The sequence below is a fragment of the Psittacula echo genome (assembly GCF_963264785.1).
Source record: "Psittacula echo genome assembly, chromosome: 3".
In the NCBI taxonomy this organism is placed as follows: Eukaryota; Metazoa; Chordata; class Aves; order Psittaciformes; family Psittacidae; genus Psittacula; species Psittacula echo.
In genome coordinates this window covers 47,574,889-47,592,826 of record NC_137736.1, presented here as the reverse complement: position 1 = coordinate 47,592,826, position 17,938 = coordinate 47,574,889, and the positions used below count along the sequence as shown (strand labels likewise).

The following is a 17,938-nucleotide window of genomic DNA, read 5'->3' as shown; positions in this document are numbered from 1 at the left end:
TATATATTAAATCTACACCAGCCAGACAATATGAATTACAGTTTAAGAAGTGGTAGAAAGTAGCACAGTTAAAATTGAATTTGGGGAGTAGTTGATGGATGCCATAAAATCGTTTCTGAAGAGGTTTCTGGGAGAGTAGAAGGGCCGAGTACCTTAATTAAAATGTGTTATAACAATTTTTGAATTTGGCTTCACATTTATTGTAACAACAACAACAACAAAAGCTAAGAATCCAATGCCTGTATCTCAAGTGGAATGCACATACCCCTTTCTAGCTTACGTTAATCCGGTTTTGTGGAAGCAGAGTATTAAAACAGATTGTTAATGCTTCCATCTGGGTCCTATTCTTTCCCTGCAAATGGGCTGTACTTTGCAGCAATTTGTTTGTATTTACTGCCTCTTTCCTCAATCTTATCACCAGCCCTCAGATAGCTCGGGGAAAGAAAACGCTTATCAAAACTTTAGGGCTCCACAGAGCTGAGAAAGCAGGCAGCACACTAAGACCCTGGCAGCTTGTTGCATTTGCATCCCTATGGGTTTTCTTTCCATCTTGCCATTTTCAGTTTCTGAAACAAGCAATAAAAAGAATTGATGATTCAGTGTGGGATGCACAAGACTCACAGAAACTGGAATTGAGACATCTTGACTTCTTAGGAATTGTCATTTAGTGCAAAAATATGAATGTTTAGGAAGGAGCAAAATACCTCATAAAAGAACTTGTGTAGAGATGATAGAAGATTGCAGTGGACACATACTGAGCATTAAGAATATTTGGTATCCTCCTTTTTCTTGCAGATAAGCTGTTCTCAATACTTTTTTTGCAAAGCTAAGCAGTGGCATTGTATAGTCAATGATTATAGGCTATTCCAATGAATGCACAGGGACAATTTCATTTCTGTGAGTAGTACCATTGACTACAATGGGACTATTTCCATGTGTAAAGTTGGCCTGGAGCATAAGTATGGGCGAGATTGAACTGGGGGGGAAGATTGAATGTATACTTCACCTCTTGAGAAAAGGCTCTTAGGTAACAGAAATATGAAAGTTCCATGTAGCTTCTGTTCTGGAAGATCACTGACAGATTGTCTTGAAAAGTGTATGTGAAATCTACATATAATCCAGCATTGCAAAGCAGAAGAACTGGAAACGTAAGTGGAGAACCAGTTGTTAAGGTAATGTGCTCTCTTACAGTTATGAAAATCTTTCATCTGAGGCTTTCAAAGCACTTTGTGCTTAAGTGAGAATTACGTATTCTTTTAAAAAGGTACTGTTAATTATTGTCACAATACGGTGAGGGGATGATGGTCAAAGGTCATGCGATGAAATAATGAGCATTTGCAATTTCCTCATACTCTCCTTAACGATGAGGAGTTACCTCTCATAATGCTGTCCTGGGTTCAGCAGTAGCAGTCATTTTTTCTCCTTCTTAGTAGCTGGTGCAGTGCTGTGGTTTTGACTTTCAGCCTCGGAACAGCGCTGATAACACCAATATTTTCAGTTGTTGCTAAGTCATGTTTACCCTGACCAAGGACTTTGTGAGTTTCATGCTCTGCCAGGGAGGAGGGGAAGCCGGGAGGAAGCAGAGACAGGACACCTGACCCAAACTAGCCAAAGAGGTATTCCATACCACAGCATGTCATGCCCAGGATGTAACTGGGAATTACCCGGAAGGGCGAGTTCACTGCTGGATGGGGGCGAGGTATCGGTCGACAGGTCATGAGGTGTTGTATTCTCTTCCCTTGTTATTTCCTTTATCATTATTATTATTGGTGGTACCAGCAGTGATTTGTGTTACACCTTAGTTACTGGACTGTTCTTATCTCAACCCGTGGGAGTTACATTCTTTTGATTCTCCTTCCCATCCGTCCAGGAGCTGGCGGAGGAAGGGGGGGAGTGAGTGAACAAGCTGTGTGGCTGGGTTTAAACCACGACAAATGCTTACCATTGGCTGTAGGTCACAGGTTGGTGTCTGGCCTTAGCAGATGTACAGAAACTTTGTTGGCTAGTTTTATCTTCTGCCTGGAAGAATGAGGAGGGTATGGCTATTCCTAGAAAATACAAGACTGCAGTAGGGAAAAAGGAGATACTGCCTGTTAATAACTGGACTTATGTGTTTGCAACGAGAAGATCTTCAGGAGGTTTGGAATAGGACACTGTCTTGCTCTTTTCTGTGGTCCCTTACTCTCCCTAAAATTAAGATACTCTTAGTCCTGGTCTTCAGACTCATTTTTTGCCCTGCTGATAGTGCACATGGACAGGAGGATATTCTTTGCCTATCTACCGCAAACCTTGGATATGGACCCAGCCATACCCACCAGCACAGCAGCACTTCTATACCAGTAGTTTGCTCAGTTCTGTGGACATGAGTGAGAAACTTCCATTGAAGCACTTTTACACTACTATAACTGAATTTTCTTCCAGAAGACCATATTGCATGCTTTATAACCTTTCAGTTTTATAAACCAGTGGTGAGGATTTTTTAACTCTAATATAATGGTGAGAAGCATCAAAGATGTGGAAAAATTATAAGACATTGCTGTGATTGAAGGAGACAGTTAATTGCTGAGTTTCTGAATGAGAAATGAGTTGCCCAGATACTTTACTAAGCATGGTATAAAAACAATGCAGAACTGAAGGGAACCCAACTCGGCTGCTCCTGATGGATTACCTTTTTCTTACACTCTACTGTAGGAGATCAGACTGGAGTATCCTTTGGCCAGTCTCACTGTGTCCATGACCAGAAGACCACAGGGACTTGTTTTCATCCCACATCCAAGTCAGTGAAGGAAAGGCAATCTGTGAAGAATCTCTACCAAAATTAAAAGCAGGAGCTATTTTTCTTTTAAAAATCTGTGTGGGGCCAATGTGGGGAGACATAAACTTGCAAGCGTGTTTGTAAAGCTTCTAAGGCCTTGGCTGGAGGACTTGTTGGGTTAGCTGAATGAGCAAACCTTTTTTTGCATTGATGTATGTCGCAATCAAAAGACTTTTGCCTGGGTTAAATGCCTGTCCGTCTTCAGGCATGTCGCACTGAAGAATGAAGATTTTTCGTAGAGGAGAACTTGTAGCTCTGATGGCTGATCATTAATGTGTAGACCTGGCCTCTGCATGACGGGGAAAGGAGACTCCAAAGAGCAGAAGCTTAACTGTGTCCAGCCCAGCTGTCTGCCCACCTTGCCGACCAGGCTCAGTCTGCAGACTCTGAATAATGCAGACAGCGGGTTTTTTGTATTCTCCTCTAAGCAGAGAGCTCAGAAATGGCCTGTCGCACATGCCACTAGGTGGCACTTTAGGGACATGGCAGTCACTTGGTTTTATTCATTATGCATGAGCTGCATCACCAGAACTAGTTGTTTTTTGGGTTTATTTTCCTTTTTTTTTTTTTATTTTTTTTTTTAATGTAACTACTTATTTATTTTTGCCACTTGCCTGGTCCAGCCATCCCCTGCCCGGCTGGCTGCTGAGCTTTGCCATCCTCATGTCCTGGCAACGTGTACCGCAGCCCTGCAGCACAGTGGTTGCCACAGCTGTTAGGCTGACAGCCACATCACAGCACCCAGCTAGTGGAAAGACATGTCTTGCATCAGTAGGAACAGTGATGTCAAGCTGTTGGAAATTTTGAAATCTTACCCTTTTTGGCATCAGCACTCTGATTTGTATTTGCTTCCACATAAAGTTTATGTGTCCCTCCGTCCCTCCCCCTCCTCTTCTATTCCCTTCAGTTCAAAACAGTATTCTCCTGCAATGAGACCATAAAAAAAAAACAAAAACAAAAACAAAAAGGAGGGGGGAAGAATGTGGATGTTCCTGCAAAAGTTTGTGAGTTGTTTTTGTTTTTCTTCTCTAGGTGCTTTACCTTACAGTCATTTCAATTTTCCTGCTTGTTTGCAATTGACACTGTAGAGTGCCATGATATTTAGTTACTTCTACACTGTTAGAACACATTGGTTCTTGAAAAACTGCATTTTGTCTATATGCAAATAACATGGGGTTGGTCTCCATTCTTTTTAATTCTGTGAAATAAGTTGATATATTCTTGCTTTTCATGCAAAGGTGTAGTGTAGATTCCGACAAGAGCGTGAGCACCAGAAACTGCCCGCCTGCCCAGGTTAGGGGGGGTATCTAGTGCTCGCTGTCCAAGAAAGGTCATTAAGAGCTGGTTCTCGTATTCCTCTGTTACTACTTTGTGTTGTGCAGCAAAGCTATGCCATGAGGGGTTTATAATATGTATATTATGTGGCTCTCTGAAAGACTGTGTTTACTCTTGCTGTCTCTAAATGAATGATTTGTCAAAGTGATGTTGTTTGGGCCCAAATTTATTGTGTGGCTCTGTTGGGTATTTGAGCTTTCCTATCCCCAAATCATTCATGAAAACCCTGTGGACTTTGTCAGGCTACTGTTACAGTGCTTAGAGCCTTCATTTCTTTCAAATACATAAAAAGTGGATGTAGAAATAGGGGAGATTGTGGGCTATTCAGCTTGCTGATAAAGAAATGCTCTGTTGCATTAAATGGACTTTTAAAGGTCTTTGATTTTTGTAGACAGAAAAAAAAAGATTGCTTTTTCCATCTCACTGTCCTGTTTGTACCAGAAATCTAGTTACAGGAGCACTACTTCAACCCATGAAAAGCTTTCCAGAATTCAAATTTCAGTATCCAATAGTTATTAAAATCCAAATATTTAGGATATTCATATTAAAATATTGGAAATTACAGGGTGAGGTTTTATTTTTCTAGCCATCACATAACACTACAGATATAGCGTACTTAAAAAGGGGGAGAGAGAAATCTTGTCAGCTGAAACCTTTTCCTCCTCTCCCAAGGAATTACATATGTGTCTTTAAAAAAGATCTCAAATCTCCCTCCTCTGTGCACATGTTCAATGCCATATGGTTGGAGGCAGCAGTAACCTGACAGAACCATGTTTCCCCTGCATCTTACTGTACAGTTCTTACTCCTGTTTAAGTACACCAAATTCTGTGCTTTCTGTCATTTTTGTTTGCCTTATGGTTAAGCCCTGGGTAATCCTGGCCCCTTAAAAGTTTGTGCTTTACCCTGAGCTTGGTTTTAAATGCAGGCTTTCACCTCTGTAGAAACGTGCCTTTTTTGAGGAGGGAGCAGTACGGCGGGTTGCCTGGAGGCTGCTGTCAGTGTGGCTCCAACTTGGCAGAAGTTGGGAAAGAGGAGAAGTCTGCCAGTGCCGGGTGCCCTCAGACTCCTGGTCCTGCCTGCCTTGCCCCTCTTGGAGAGCCAGCTCATCCCTTCTGGACAGAAAACAGCCACACAGTGTTTATACATTTGCTGCTGCACACCCAGGGGCAGGCAGCTCCAAATCCTGCCAGTTCTCACTTAGCTTATGTGCTGTGCCTGGCCTGGTGAAGGACGTGGAAAGATGTGGAAACATTTCAGGAGAGGCAAAGCAAGGGATTAACCCTGTGTTTTAATTTGCTGCTCGGTCAGATATGCTGGTGGGAGCGTATTCTGTTTTGCAGAAGCGTAGACCTGTGTGGTGAGCATACAGCTCAGTTTCTGTTTGAAAGGTGAGAGGGAAGGAGGGAAAACTTATTTGGCTTCTTTTATGACTTGTGTTTTCAGAAACTTTCCTGGGATTTTTTTGGTATAATTCCAACTTTCTCACTCTAGACTTGCAAACTTCAAAGGCAGAGGCTTACTGCAATGAATTTTCATCACTGTCAGGAGATAATAAGGTGAAAGGGCACATCCAAGATCTTTCTAGCTTTTATCTAGCTCTTCTTCTCTGATTATTTAGACCATAAGGGTAACTCTAGAAGAAATTCTGGGTATTAGGTCATTTACGGAGACATGTTTTTTCACAGAAAAACTTTTCTCTTGTTTTCTAGCACTGTAAAACACAAGAAAACCATTTCATTAAAAATCTGCAAAATACATATGTCATCCATTCAGCTGTCACCCTAAATCCATTTCCCCTGCTGCTGAATTGTTAAAGTAACTTTTCTTTTGTGTATAATGTTTCCTTTCATTGACTTTATCGTATGTGACTGCTAGTCATTTTCTGGGTGTAGCAATGACTGACTTGTTGTTGCAGACAGAGCAACCATCTGAGGTTGAATTACATCCTCAGATGAATAGACCTCCGGTGCAGGCAGAAGAAAACAGTTCAGCAAAAAAGGTGAGACCTGAATGCATTGTACCATTGTGGAGTGGTTTGTCTTCATCAACAAATGTGTTTTTTTTCAAGTTTTAAAGCAATTAAACAGAGGGTTGGGGTTACAAATTTTACATGTTTACCTTCTCTGGAGGTCAAGGCGCGAGAGAGAGCTGGGTTCGCGTGTGACATCAGCTCAGATAAATCATTAAGAAAGCTCTCGTTACATGCACACTGATGCACGTGCTTTAAGAGAGGCAGCTCGCCATTTGTTTCAAATCAATAGGGACTTGTGGAGCCTTAGGGAAGAAAATAAAGAGTTTGATTGTGCTCGACCCCCATCTCGCTTGTGATGCACTTCTTGCTTCCAGTTACTGAGGATTTGGGTTTGATGTAAACACACCTGTTTGCTAGAGGTCAGGATCTGTCACTAAATGTGCATAGACTGGGAGAGATTTGCTCAAGATGTGCGGTTTCTAGTATGTTTTTGTATGAATGTAACATTTGTATAAATTGCAGTGACGGTCTTCAAAGGGCCTTGCTTAGGGATAGAGTGGCCTGTGAGCATTTTCCCACTCTTGGCACAATCCCACTGCCGCTTTCCACCCAGAAGGAATGTTCCAGTCACAGGCAGAACAGGTTTTGACAGATCTGCCCTCAGATCCTCTCCTCTCTGGCAGCCAGGAAGCACCTGCAAGACCTTTGCTCAGCCCAACCGGGAAACATTGGCAGGTGTTGTATGTAGTATGTACTTTGACCAGGCAGAGTTATCGCACTTCTTACCCTAATGGGGAGCACAGACAAATGTCCAGTGTAATTGTTTATATATGATAGGGCTTTCCGAGCAGCATCCTTGACCCGTTTGTCCTCACTGCATGCTACTTTTAGCCTGGCCCTACTTCTTCCTTGCCTTGCTTTGCAGCCCGGCTAGGGAAAAGAAATACTTGTGGTCCACCTACTTCACGCTTGCCCTCACCCCATCTGGATCCATAAATACAGAGAAGCCCCAGCCTGTGAGGCTTAGGAGGCAGGTTGTTGGCTTAGTGCTGACCCACCTTCCAGAGGCTGCTGCAACAGCGGCCAGCCAGAGAGCTCTTGTGGAGGATTCTGCTTTTAGGTATTGGATCTTTTAGGTATTTCTTCCAATAATGCATTTGAAATGGAAGAGGGACTTATCCTATGGTTTTTTTAGGTTTTTGGCAGTTTATGATAGACTGGTGTAATGTATTTGGCATCTATCAGTGTATAGTTGTAGAAGGCATATGCAAGTTCCTCACTTGCAATACATGGTATGTATTTTCCTGTTTGCAGGAGCTGCACATATGCGTAGGATTTCAGAGTATTATATTCTCTGAGATCTGTGCAGTGCTGGTATGCTGACATCCTGATCAAAAGATCTAATAGTATTTTTATATTTTTCCAATAATGGCAGAACTGGTTTTTAATGTTGAAATCCCTTGCTTCTTTATAATTCTACTTCCTCTAATAATTGTAATCCCTCTAATACTCATTATTGATGGTCTTATGTTGGTTTCATTCTGTATCACTCATAGTAGTCTCTTCTGCTGAGTGAGGCTGCTTGCTACAGTGTTGTTTTTTTTGTTGTTTTTTTTTTCTCCTTATGATTGCTAAGTCATTAAATGCTTCCTTTTTCTTTTTCTTTTTTTTCTTAAATTAACATACGTAAGGAAGAAAGTCTGGCCCAGTAAAACGTGCACTCTTGAAGTGATAATAAAATTTGGTCTCTGATCTGTGACTGACACCTTTGTCAAGTCACTTCATCCTTTTAAGTCTTAGCTTTCTCATTCATGAAATGGGGCAGTAATAGTTATATTCCTTGTAAAAGAGTGCTAATAATAGAATGCACTGGAAAGGATATATTTATATCAGATTTAAAACATACATAAGGCATTAAAACTGCTTCTCATTGCAAAAGAAAGGATGTCTTAATTTAAAATAATGAAAATACTTCTTACTACTAAACTGTTAAAAATCCAAGACACTTTCTTTTACCTAGAAACAAGACTATTTCTTTGATGTAACTTATCAAGAGAAATAACTGGCTTTCTACACTTCCAGCATGTTAATTTTGCATGGATAATTTTATACATTTGTCTTCCTAAGCTGTTGTTAGTGTTGCTTCATGTAAGAGAGGAGGGGAGAAGGCAGAGTCTCCATGCTGTATGGGCGAGGTAATAAGTTGCACACAGAGCTATACAATCCAGTTCTGAAAGGCCTGTCATCTAAATGAAGACAAAACACCAGTATAATCGTTTCATTCATTAAGGGGTTGCAGAAGTTATTGTTCCTTTTTCGAAGTCAGAAACCTGAGAGGCTATTACTAAATCTGAATTAAGCTCTGTACCTCTTTAAATTATGAAAGCTTAGGCCAGCTGTCAACAATTTCTGTGTCACAAGTATTCCCCAGCCTAATGATGGGACACATATGGCCTGACTTAATGTTGATGTGTTTCTTCCTTGCAGGAGGTTGTTCTTGCTCAGCCGCCCTCCAAACCCACCCGCAGGAAGCTCCGGGCAGAGGCACAGGGGCTGGAGACCCCTGAGCTTTCTCTCACTATAAATGTGACTTCTTCTGTGCCAGCAGTCAAGCCTCACCTCCCAGTCCAAAAGTAAAAACCTGTAGCAAGCACGTCAAACTACACCATGAGATCTGATATGGCCGGGTTTGCTCTTTGCATGATTTTTTGCTTAATAGTTCTGGTTTTGAGAATGCTTCACAAGATGCAGATCTCTGACATCTACATGTGTCTTCTCAAACGCAAACCAAGTCTGTGGTGACTGTTTAAGTTGGAAATATTTGATAGCCTCTTCAAAGGTGTTTTACCTCTGTATGTGGTAGACATGTCTGAAGAGCAAACCTAGCTGTTCAACCAGCATCTCTCACACAACCTCTTTTAGATCTGTGGATGTGCGGTTTTTCCTCGCACATATCTTCTGAAGTTTTCCTCATTCATATGGATAGATAGAACCAGAGAAATGTCCAGGAAACTGAGTCACAAAGTGCTTGATGTTGGTCATATCTTTGTGATATTTCATCGCAAGGCAGATTGGAAATGAGCTCGCCGCTGGTATGAGCTGAGCCATAGACCACTTGTGATAAACAGTGATTGCCAACCACAGCATGTGTTATTTGCTCTCATAAATATAGCTGTTCAAGATGTCAGCAACAAAGACTTGCAGGTATTTCACTATATATTTATTTAATGGCAGCGGAGAAGGGGCTGTACAAATGGCAAATGAAGGCACTTGAAGCAATTGGATCTATACATCTTCCTCAACTGAAAGTGTGCAAACATTATAGCCCATCTTCACCGAAAGCTTGTGAAGACATCTGATTCAGTCTGAAACAAAACCAAGCTGCCCAAATCAGTTGAGCAGCCCTTAGCAAACTGTTTATCAGTAGACTGAATCTGTGCTGCATAATTGGAGATTGGAATAAGTAATAAGATTCCTAGAATGCTCTTAAAGTGCTATTTTGTGCTTAGGGAGTGCATATTCCATTAGTGGTTCAAAGAAAGATAATAGCATTGTTCACACTTCAACTTAATCCTGCTTTCACTATATCTTTCCTAAAATGTTTAAATGACCACAGATATATATTGCCCTGTTTTTAATTGTTTTTCCTATCATTTATTACCTTATAGCCTATATTTTACTTTCAAATAGTCTACCTGATTCATTTCAGTGTTACATTTTTCTTTTCTTCAGTCTGTAGTTTGTACCTTGTCTTTGAAGTGTAGTCCAGTGTGTCTAGAGCTGTAGTCCAGTGTGTATAGAGTACAGACATGCAAAATGGATGGCTGATCTTCTGGCATCGGCCACTATTGAGACTCTTAATTGAAACATTTTGTATTTATCTGTCTGGCAGACAGTCTTCCAAGCAGAAAAGGGCTATTCAGACTGCTATACGAAAAAACAAAGAAGCCAATGCTGTGCTCGCCAGGTTGAACAGTGAGCTCCAGCAGCAGCTGAAGGTAAGGAATGCACTGAAAATTGGTGACAAAGCTCTCTACAATCAGTTATGTGTCAACTCCAGCAGAGAATGTTGCTCATCCTTTCAGATGAGACCTGCTGCGTTACTTCCTGCTTTCTGGAAGGGGATAAGTGTGCTGTATGAGTGGGTTGGATGAGGTTTTCTGGGAAAAGTTATAGCTAGCCTAGGGGCCTGCAGCTCCACTGGCAGTTAGAGTAAGTTGAAAGGGTGAACTTTGTCTTTCTGAAAAAATTCATAATATGATGGAGTCACCTAGTGCAGGAGAGCAACTCAAGTGTAGCTTTCTTGTCTTCTGATCAGTTGTGCTATGTAACTGTCTCCTGGAGTAAGGCATTGGGTATACATGGACTGCCTAAACTGTGTGTTACATGAACATCTAATACTGATACTTAATGTCTGCTGATTTCTCTTTTAACATCAAATCATAGAATAGTTAAGGTTGGAAAGGACCTTAAGATCATCTAGTTCCAATCCCCCTGCCATGGGCAGGGATACCTTCCACTAGACTAGGTTGTAACAAAGCCCCATCCAACCTGACCTGGAACACTGCCAGGGATGGGGCAGCCACAGCTTCTCTGGGCAACCTGTGCCAGTGTCTCACCCTAATAGTGAAGAACATCTTCCTAATATCTAATAAAAGTCTACCTACTTTCACTTTAAAGCCATTCCCCCTTGTCCTTGTAAAAAGTCCCTCTCCAGCATCCTTTAGGCACTGGAAAGCTGCTCTAAGGTCTCCCCTGAGCCCTCTCTTCTCCAGGCTGAGCAACCCCACCTCTGTCATCCTGTCTTCACAGAAAGAGGTGCTCCAGCCCTCTGGTCATCTTTGTAGCCCTGCTCTGGACTCACTCCAGCAGGTCCACATGCTTCTTATGTTGTGGGCCCTAGAGCTGAACACTGTTCTCAAGGGGCTGTGTTCTTTTAAATATCAGTCCTTATTTTTCTGTTGTCTTAGTTCAAGGCTGATACAGACTTTAGTTTTTGATCAGCTACAGCTTTTTCTTCCTTGTATATTGTGAATGGGCACTTGATTGGAAAGAGAGGTGAGCCCCCAGTTCAGTCGCTATGAAAGTTTGACTGCATATTCAACTTCATTTAATATAATATTTTAACTGCTTTTTAGGGATCTCCTAAAAAAGAAGCAGGGTGGATGCTTTGTACTGAGCTCATAGCAAAATATAGGACAGCAATTGAAATAAGCATGGAGATTAAAGCTTTTGATGACAGCACATTACTATCATTCCTTGGCTCAGATCTTACTTGCTTCCATGCACTGTCTTCAGTATGCTTAAATTCTGTGACCTTCACAAAGCAGGCCAATGCTGTTACCTGTATTTTACAGCAGCGTAGAAGAGGCACAGAAAGACAGAGATTTGCCTAAATTCACATGAGAGCAGAAAACTGTATTTGTCCTTTAAGTCGTATTGCTGCCTGGAAGCTTTCTGATGGAGAAGGGCTTTGCTGTTTTTATGTATGTCCCTCAGTGCAGGGCCAGCCTTGAGACCAGGAAAGGCTTTCCCAAAAATCACTGATTCCCAAAGCCTTCACAGTTAGTTTCTGACTGAGGCAGATGATCTTCCTGCCACAACTGTCAAACAGGTAGATTGCAAAACCTGTGTCGTCTTAGAAAGGCTGTCTCATTCATTTCCAAAAGGAAAGAGATTAGTTGTGTCAACCAGAAATTCTCAGAAAGCAGTTTTGAGGGAAATGTGATTTCAAGATAACCTGATTTTCTTTGGTAAAAATAGCCATTTGTGGCCAGCTTCCCCTCATCCCAAGGTATTGAATGACTGCTGCTCTCCATGATTGCCCAAACAAGTGTTGCTTCACTGTAAGGAGGAGACACTAGATGGCTGTGCAGAGTGGTTGTGTGGCAATGGTACAGTGTTTTGAGACCACAAGAATTACTTCACAACAGAGCCTGAAGCCTCCAGTCAGTGCCAGTGGTTTGCCTGGCTGCTTTTCACTTGAGTGAAGTGGCGCATGTGAGCATCCGAGAAGTTACAGCACATCTCTCCCTCCTGCAGGAGGTTCACAAGGAACGAATTGCCTTGGAAACGCAGCTGGAACAGCTACGTCCTGTCACAGTCTTGTGACTTCCCGCACTGCTGTGCAGCAGCAAGAGCAGAGCACGTGTCCCAGCAGCCTCGCAAGAAGAAGAGCATGGTGGGGCTGAGCAGGGTTTCTGCCAAGCTGGTGACGGTGGGGACGACCGGCTTGTTGGGTCTCCCTTCACCCCACAGCACGCAATTGCCTTTGCAGGTGAAGATGGTACAGAAAATAAACATCTGACTGCTGGATGTTTCTGAGCGGAGGGATGCTTTGCCTTTTTTCCTCCCTCTTCCTAGTCTAACGTGTTAATGCAATTTATCACTGAAATGAATAACCTAAGAGTATTTTATTTATGTAAAGAATTCCTGATTTATACATGTTCTGTGAGCACCTCCTGCCCCGGTCATTAAGAGGTACAGCGTTCGTGGATTCTTGCTTACATTTAAAACTCATTCTCTGAGGTGGGCTATTGGATGCTACTGATTCCTGTAGGATTGTATCATGGTAGAATTCCTGTGAGTTTAATATGCTACAGGAATAAAACTCACTAGACATAGAGTCTTTATCTGCAATCACATGTCAGATAATTATTTTCTTAGTACTGTTTATTATGCAATCATGGATGTATTTTAGTGTTAGAGAACTTGTATTTTATAAGTTCAAATCATATGAGAGAACAGTGAAAAATACAAAAATATAATTATTTTGGTAATTACAAAAAAAAAAAAAGGTGGGTTTTGAGCTATAACTGTTTCCTCTCCACTAGTGTTTGATCACTTGCTTGCAGCTGCCAGTGTCTCTGCATAGTTTCAGCATGTCAGAGATCACTGATTTATAGCTTTTTTCTTTTTTTTTTTTTTAACCAACTGTATTTCTAACGAGGTTAAAAATGCATTCGGGGCATTTTACAAAAGCTATTGTATGTATGTTTGTATTAGTCTGCTTTGTCTTAATAGTTGCTGATCTGTTCTAAGGATGTGTACAAGAACTGTATTTCCAAAAGAAGAAAGATAGCAAAAGTGCTATACATGAGGTTATAAAATGTGTGATGGAAATAATTGCCTTCTACAGCAGGATTTCATTAAGGTTCTTTTGCACCTCGCTGGAGATGCTACTGATAGGGTGAAGCTGCTAATACCCATCTATTTTCTAAATGAAGAAGCAATGATTATTTTTTAAGCTGATCCAGGGCAAACTGAATCCCATGGGGATTCTTCCATGGATGCAGTCGTCCTTGGCTTTGGTCTCAGTCCTGGCAATGGAAGCTGGCTCAGTACTCTTAGATGGGATGACTTCAGACATAATGATGTCAGCCCTGCTCCCACCATGGATATGATGTGTGCTTCAATGCAAAAGAATGTCACTTACCTGTTACCCATCTTAAATGTGATGCTGCAGGTGTTTCATGTCCTGTTGTTCGCTGCCTGATTTAAGTGTACAAGTTTGCCTTGCAGAAATGATGGCAAAGGTTTTTACTGTTGGCTGGTGTGAAGCTGAAGGGAGAAAGCAACAGGATGGCTCTGGAGCTCAGAGGAAGGAGAAGTGGGTTTAAAGTAACTGGGTAGCCTTCCTTCAGGGTGTATCATAGCATGGCTGCAGAGGGATATCAGAGGACTACAAAGCAGCTAAACATTTTGTTGAGAGATAAGACAGACATCAATGGGAATGTTTAAAGTGATGAGGAAACAGCCTACTCTTGCTGAAAGCAATATGGATGTGGGACGTGAATCCAGAAGTCTGAAGGTGAAAATAAGCATTTGCAGAATTGTTACTAAAAATCTGGTTTTGCAACATGTTGGTTTTGATTCAACTAAACATTACTATGTCGACAAGCAACAACCATTTATCTGGATTTGGGACTTATGTGCAGCTGTTGCATAGCTGGGGTCAGACAGTCATTCCTGGTCTATGACGGAATATGAGAACTGCAGACTTTTCTGGGAAGCTGCAAAAGAGCTGCTGTCCTCTTATCAGTAGTGGTACTGTTCAAAAGTTACCATTTATTTTCTATCTTCATAACAGTCATAGAATCATAGAATAGATGGGGTTGGGAAGGATCTTAAGATCATCTCGTTCCAACCCCCCTGCCATGGGCAGGGATACCCCACACTAAACCGTGCCACCCAAGACTCCATCCAACCTGGCCTTGAACACCGCCAGGGATGGAGCATTTACAACTTCCTTGGGCAACCCATTCCAGTGCCTCACCACCTTCTCAGTAAAGAATTTCTTCCTTATATCTAACCTAAACTTCCCCTGTTTAAGTCTGAACCCATTACCCCTTGTCCTGTCACTACAGTCCCTAATGAAGAGTCCCTCCTCAGCATCCTTATAGGCCCCCTTCAGATACTGGAAGGCTGCTATGAGGTCTCCACGCAGCCTTCTCTTCTCCAGGCTGAACAGCTCCAACTTTCTCAGCCTATCTTCATACGGGAGGTGCTCCAGTTCCCTGATCATCCTCGTGGCCCTCCTCTGGACTTGTTCCAACAGTTCCATGTCCTTTTTATGTTGAGGACACCAGAACTGCACACAATACTCCAAGTGAGGTCTCACGAGAGCAGAGTAGAGGGGCAGGATTACCTCCTTCGACCTGCTGGTCACACTTCATTCCTGCATCTTTAATGAGGTTAAGCACTTGCGCTGTTTGCTTTCTAGCTCTTACATTGTCATTTGGTTAATAAGTCCCTACTATTCAATACGAAAAAATCATATGGCACGTTTGTTTTTTTCTTTTATGGGTGATTTTTTTAAGGAAAGCTTTTCCATTATTACAAAGAACTGTGCACCTTGCATTTTTAAGGCAGTGGAGGACTTTTTCATGTTTCATAGGGACATCCTTTAGAATAATCCCCCATTTGTTTCACTTGTGTTATTCATGGAATAGATGCTGTTCAAAGGAAGAGTGGGAAAGTCTGCTTTATATGTCTTTTTCAAATGTCTCCCTTCAAATAATACAGGGGCTTAAGGGTTTTTTTTGTCCACTGGAAATTAGGATATCTGGTTAGACAACAGTGGAGTATTTGCTCAGTTGTTATTCTACCACAGGACTTAATACATTAAAAATTTTAAATATTCCTGCATTTTTGCATTCAAATGTCCCACTCAGCTTCAAGGCCTAGAGTGAGCTGATTTGTATTCTCTTTGATGAAATATTGGCTATGATGATCATATACTACTTCACAGAGAGAGTAAAGCACAATATTCAAGGAGAAATGTTGGTAGGTTATACATACAATGCAGGAAGTTAACTCTTCTGTATGTCTCGGTACTTAAACATTCATGATAACCCATGCAAAATGTGAAAGTGTGACTGGTTTTGAGAGGCTATTAGCATTTTGAGAGGGAGAGGAATGCACTATGAAGCTATAGACAGTGCTTCTGGCAGTTGCTCCATGCAGCCACACTCATGGCTACTATGAACAGACCCTGGCTGGTCAAAATTCACGTGTGAATCCAATTTCACAGATTCTCTCAAAAAATATTTTTCCTTTGGAAAAATGTGGGTACAGCAAAATGACCATTTCTTCCAGAAACCTTTATCTTCTGAAACGCTGGATGGGAGATCCTCTTAGACCAAAACGGACCATCTGGTCAGAAAGGGAGAACTTCACAAGCAGTTTGCCACTGTTCAGAGGGCTTTCTTGAGCTGTAGGAGAGCAATTAACTTCAAGCCCCGGCATGCCTAACCCAGGACAGTATCTAGGATCTGCCTGACCAAGGAATGACAGCAGCTTCCCACAAGTGAGATCTCAACTATTCTCACTTCCTGGTTTCTGTAGGTACCTGGTTTCTGCAGGGCAAAACATGCCCATCAAGAGAGGATAACTGGGAGCATGAGCTGGAGCACAGCTTCCCTGCATCTGAGGGAATGCACTGACCATGAACCTGGGGCCCCTTCTAAATGTTCAGTTTACTGCAGCTATTCTGGTTTGGATAATTAAATATTTTTGTCTGCAGGACAAGACTAGGCAGAACAGATAAGGGTCTTCCTCAGTGTGTGTGTAAGTGTGCATTCACATGTCTTCCTTTTGATGAGGCATTTCTTTATGGATCTGTTAATGTTCATATCACCTGGTATCTTTCCATGAAATATTTGTTTCAGTACATGGTAATTCCATGGTGAAAAAAGAAAAATGCCCAGCTAAGTGTAGTGACTGTTTGCCTTTGTAGATCAAGCCATTTTTATTTGAGTCTTTAAATATAAATAATCACCTGGTAATTAAGCAAGGCAAGCAGCTTCCATTCATTTCAGAGGCATTCCTTTAAACAAATTGCCTGTGAACAAACATTAATCCTTAATGATCAATGTCCCTCTCCTAGTTACTAATTTTATAGTAGGATGCAGTGGAAGCATTACCACCTCTTTCCAGACAGCTCTCAGTTCTGTCTTCCAGAGAGTTTTGGTGACATAGCAAAATGTCAATGATTAGTGGATTCAGCCCTGTTACTGGTAAGTTGGTGAATATCCTTTTTAACTCAAAAGATTATCTCCAGACACTTTTCACGTGTGTGGCAATAGTTTTGCTGCTGGGAATTCTGTATCCACGTTGGAGAGAGGAACTTGGTTTGGCTATCATCCACACAGTCCCAGCTTGATACTGCCTGGGCTAACCAGCATGGGGTGGTGACAACTTGCACAGTAAAATGACCCGAGTGGGATGGCCAGGACTTGGAACCCCTCCCAGGAAGCATTTAGGATGGGCATGATAGGAAAATTGCTTTTTGGTGGTGCATAAGCTGCTTTCCTCTCAGTTGAACTTCCAGATCAGGAAGAAAGAGATACTGTAAAAGCTGCAAGTCACGGAATGACGGGTGTCCGTTTTCCAGGACCATCAGCCCTTTGGCCTTCAGCACACACAGTTCTTGACAAGAAAATACACAGGCTCATGAAGCTACATATTTTATTGACTAAAGAGTGGAAGTATTTTTTCGGGAAAAAAATGAAGTGATGTGGTACCTTCCAGAAGAGATGATGTGTTTTCAAGCTTTTTTCAGTTATCTTCATGATAATGTGCTATGAACATATGCATCATGTTTTACTCTGTTACTGATTTTTTTTATATATGAAAAATCGTATTGCAAGCATTATCACTGTTAATCTAAAAAGAAAAAATACCCTGAGGCTAGTATATATTTGAATTTTAACTTACAAAGTAGATAACCAGATTTAAGCAATTTGTTTTCACAGCTGCAGACTGTCCACGTGGTAAGCTGCAAAATGCAGAGTGTTCTCTACTATGCCCATCTAATTTTGGAAAATGTATGTGATACGGAGCTGGGTGCTACATTAAAATAAAAGCATCCAATAACTTCAAATTCCCTTGCTTTTGTGGCTTATTTAGTATGTTGATTGTGCAGATCTGCCAGGAGAGCAGAAACTGTGACTCGCTGTGGAAAAAATACACCATTGAAATGGCCGACCTTCAACTATGAAAGATGAAATCACTTATGTTGGGATTGTGTGCAAGCGAGACAAAGACTTATTTAAAGTGAAATCATATTTCCTTAGGCTTCAGTTAAGTCAAAACTTCACCTTTACTTTCTCAAACCTCGCTTTGTCTTCATTCAGACTTAGCTTCTCAATGAAGCCCAAAGAGGGTGCATCCTTTTCTAACCTCGATGGTACAGCCATGCAGGCAAAGTCTTTTGCAGCCTCCAGCAGACCTTTGGTCTGAGGGTACCCAGGCAGGAGCAGAAAAGGACTAAAGCCATTCTCCCCAGCGCCCCTGTGATCAGTGTTTCTGGCCC

The 17,938-nt window shown here is 41.7% G+C and overlaps 1 protein-coding gene across 1 annotated transcript in view; it reads left to right on the top strand.

Annotated features, from left to right (window-relative positions):
* Positions 1 to 12,669, top strand: part of REPS2 (RALBP1 associated Eps domain containing 2) — a gene marked incomplete at its 5' end in the record, with an annotated part of 98,655 nt that extends 85,986 nt beyond the window's left edge. The window contains 4 exons of the mRNA XM_080612271.1: positions 6,067 to 6,150; positions 8,611 to 8,756; positions 10,016 to 10,121; positions 12,166 to 12,669. Coding sequence (XP_080468397.1) covers positions 6,067 to 6,150; positions 8,611 to 8,756; positions 10,016 to 10,121; positions 12,166 to 12,234 — 405 coding nt within the window. The 3' untranslated portion in view covers positions 12,235 to 12,669. The remainder of the gene's footprint in view (positions 1 to 6,066; positions 6,151 to 8,610; positions 8,757 to 10,015; positions 10,122 to 12,165) is intronic.
* Between the last annotated feature and the right edge of the window lie 5,269 nt (positions 12,670 to 17,938).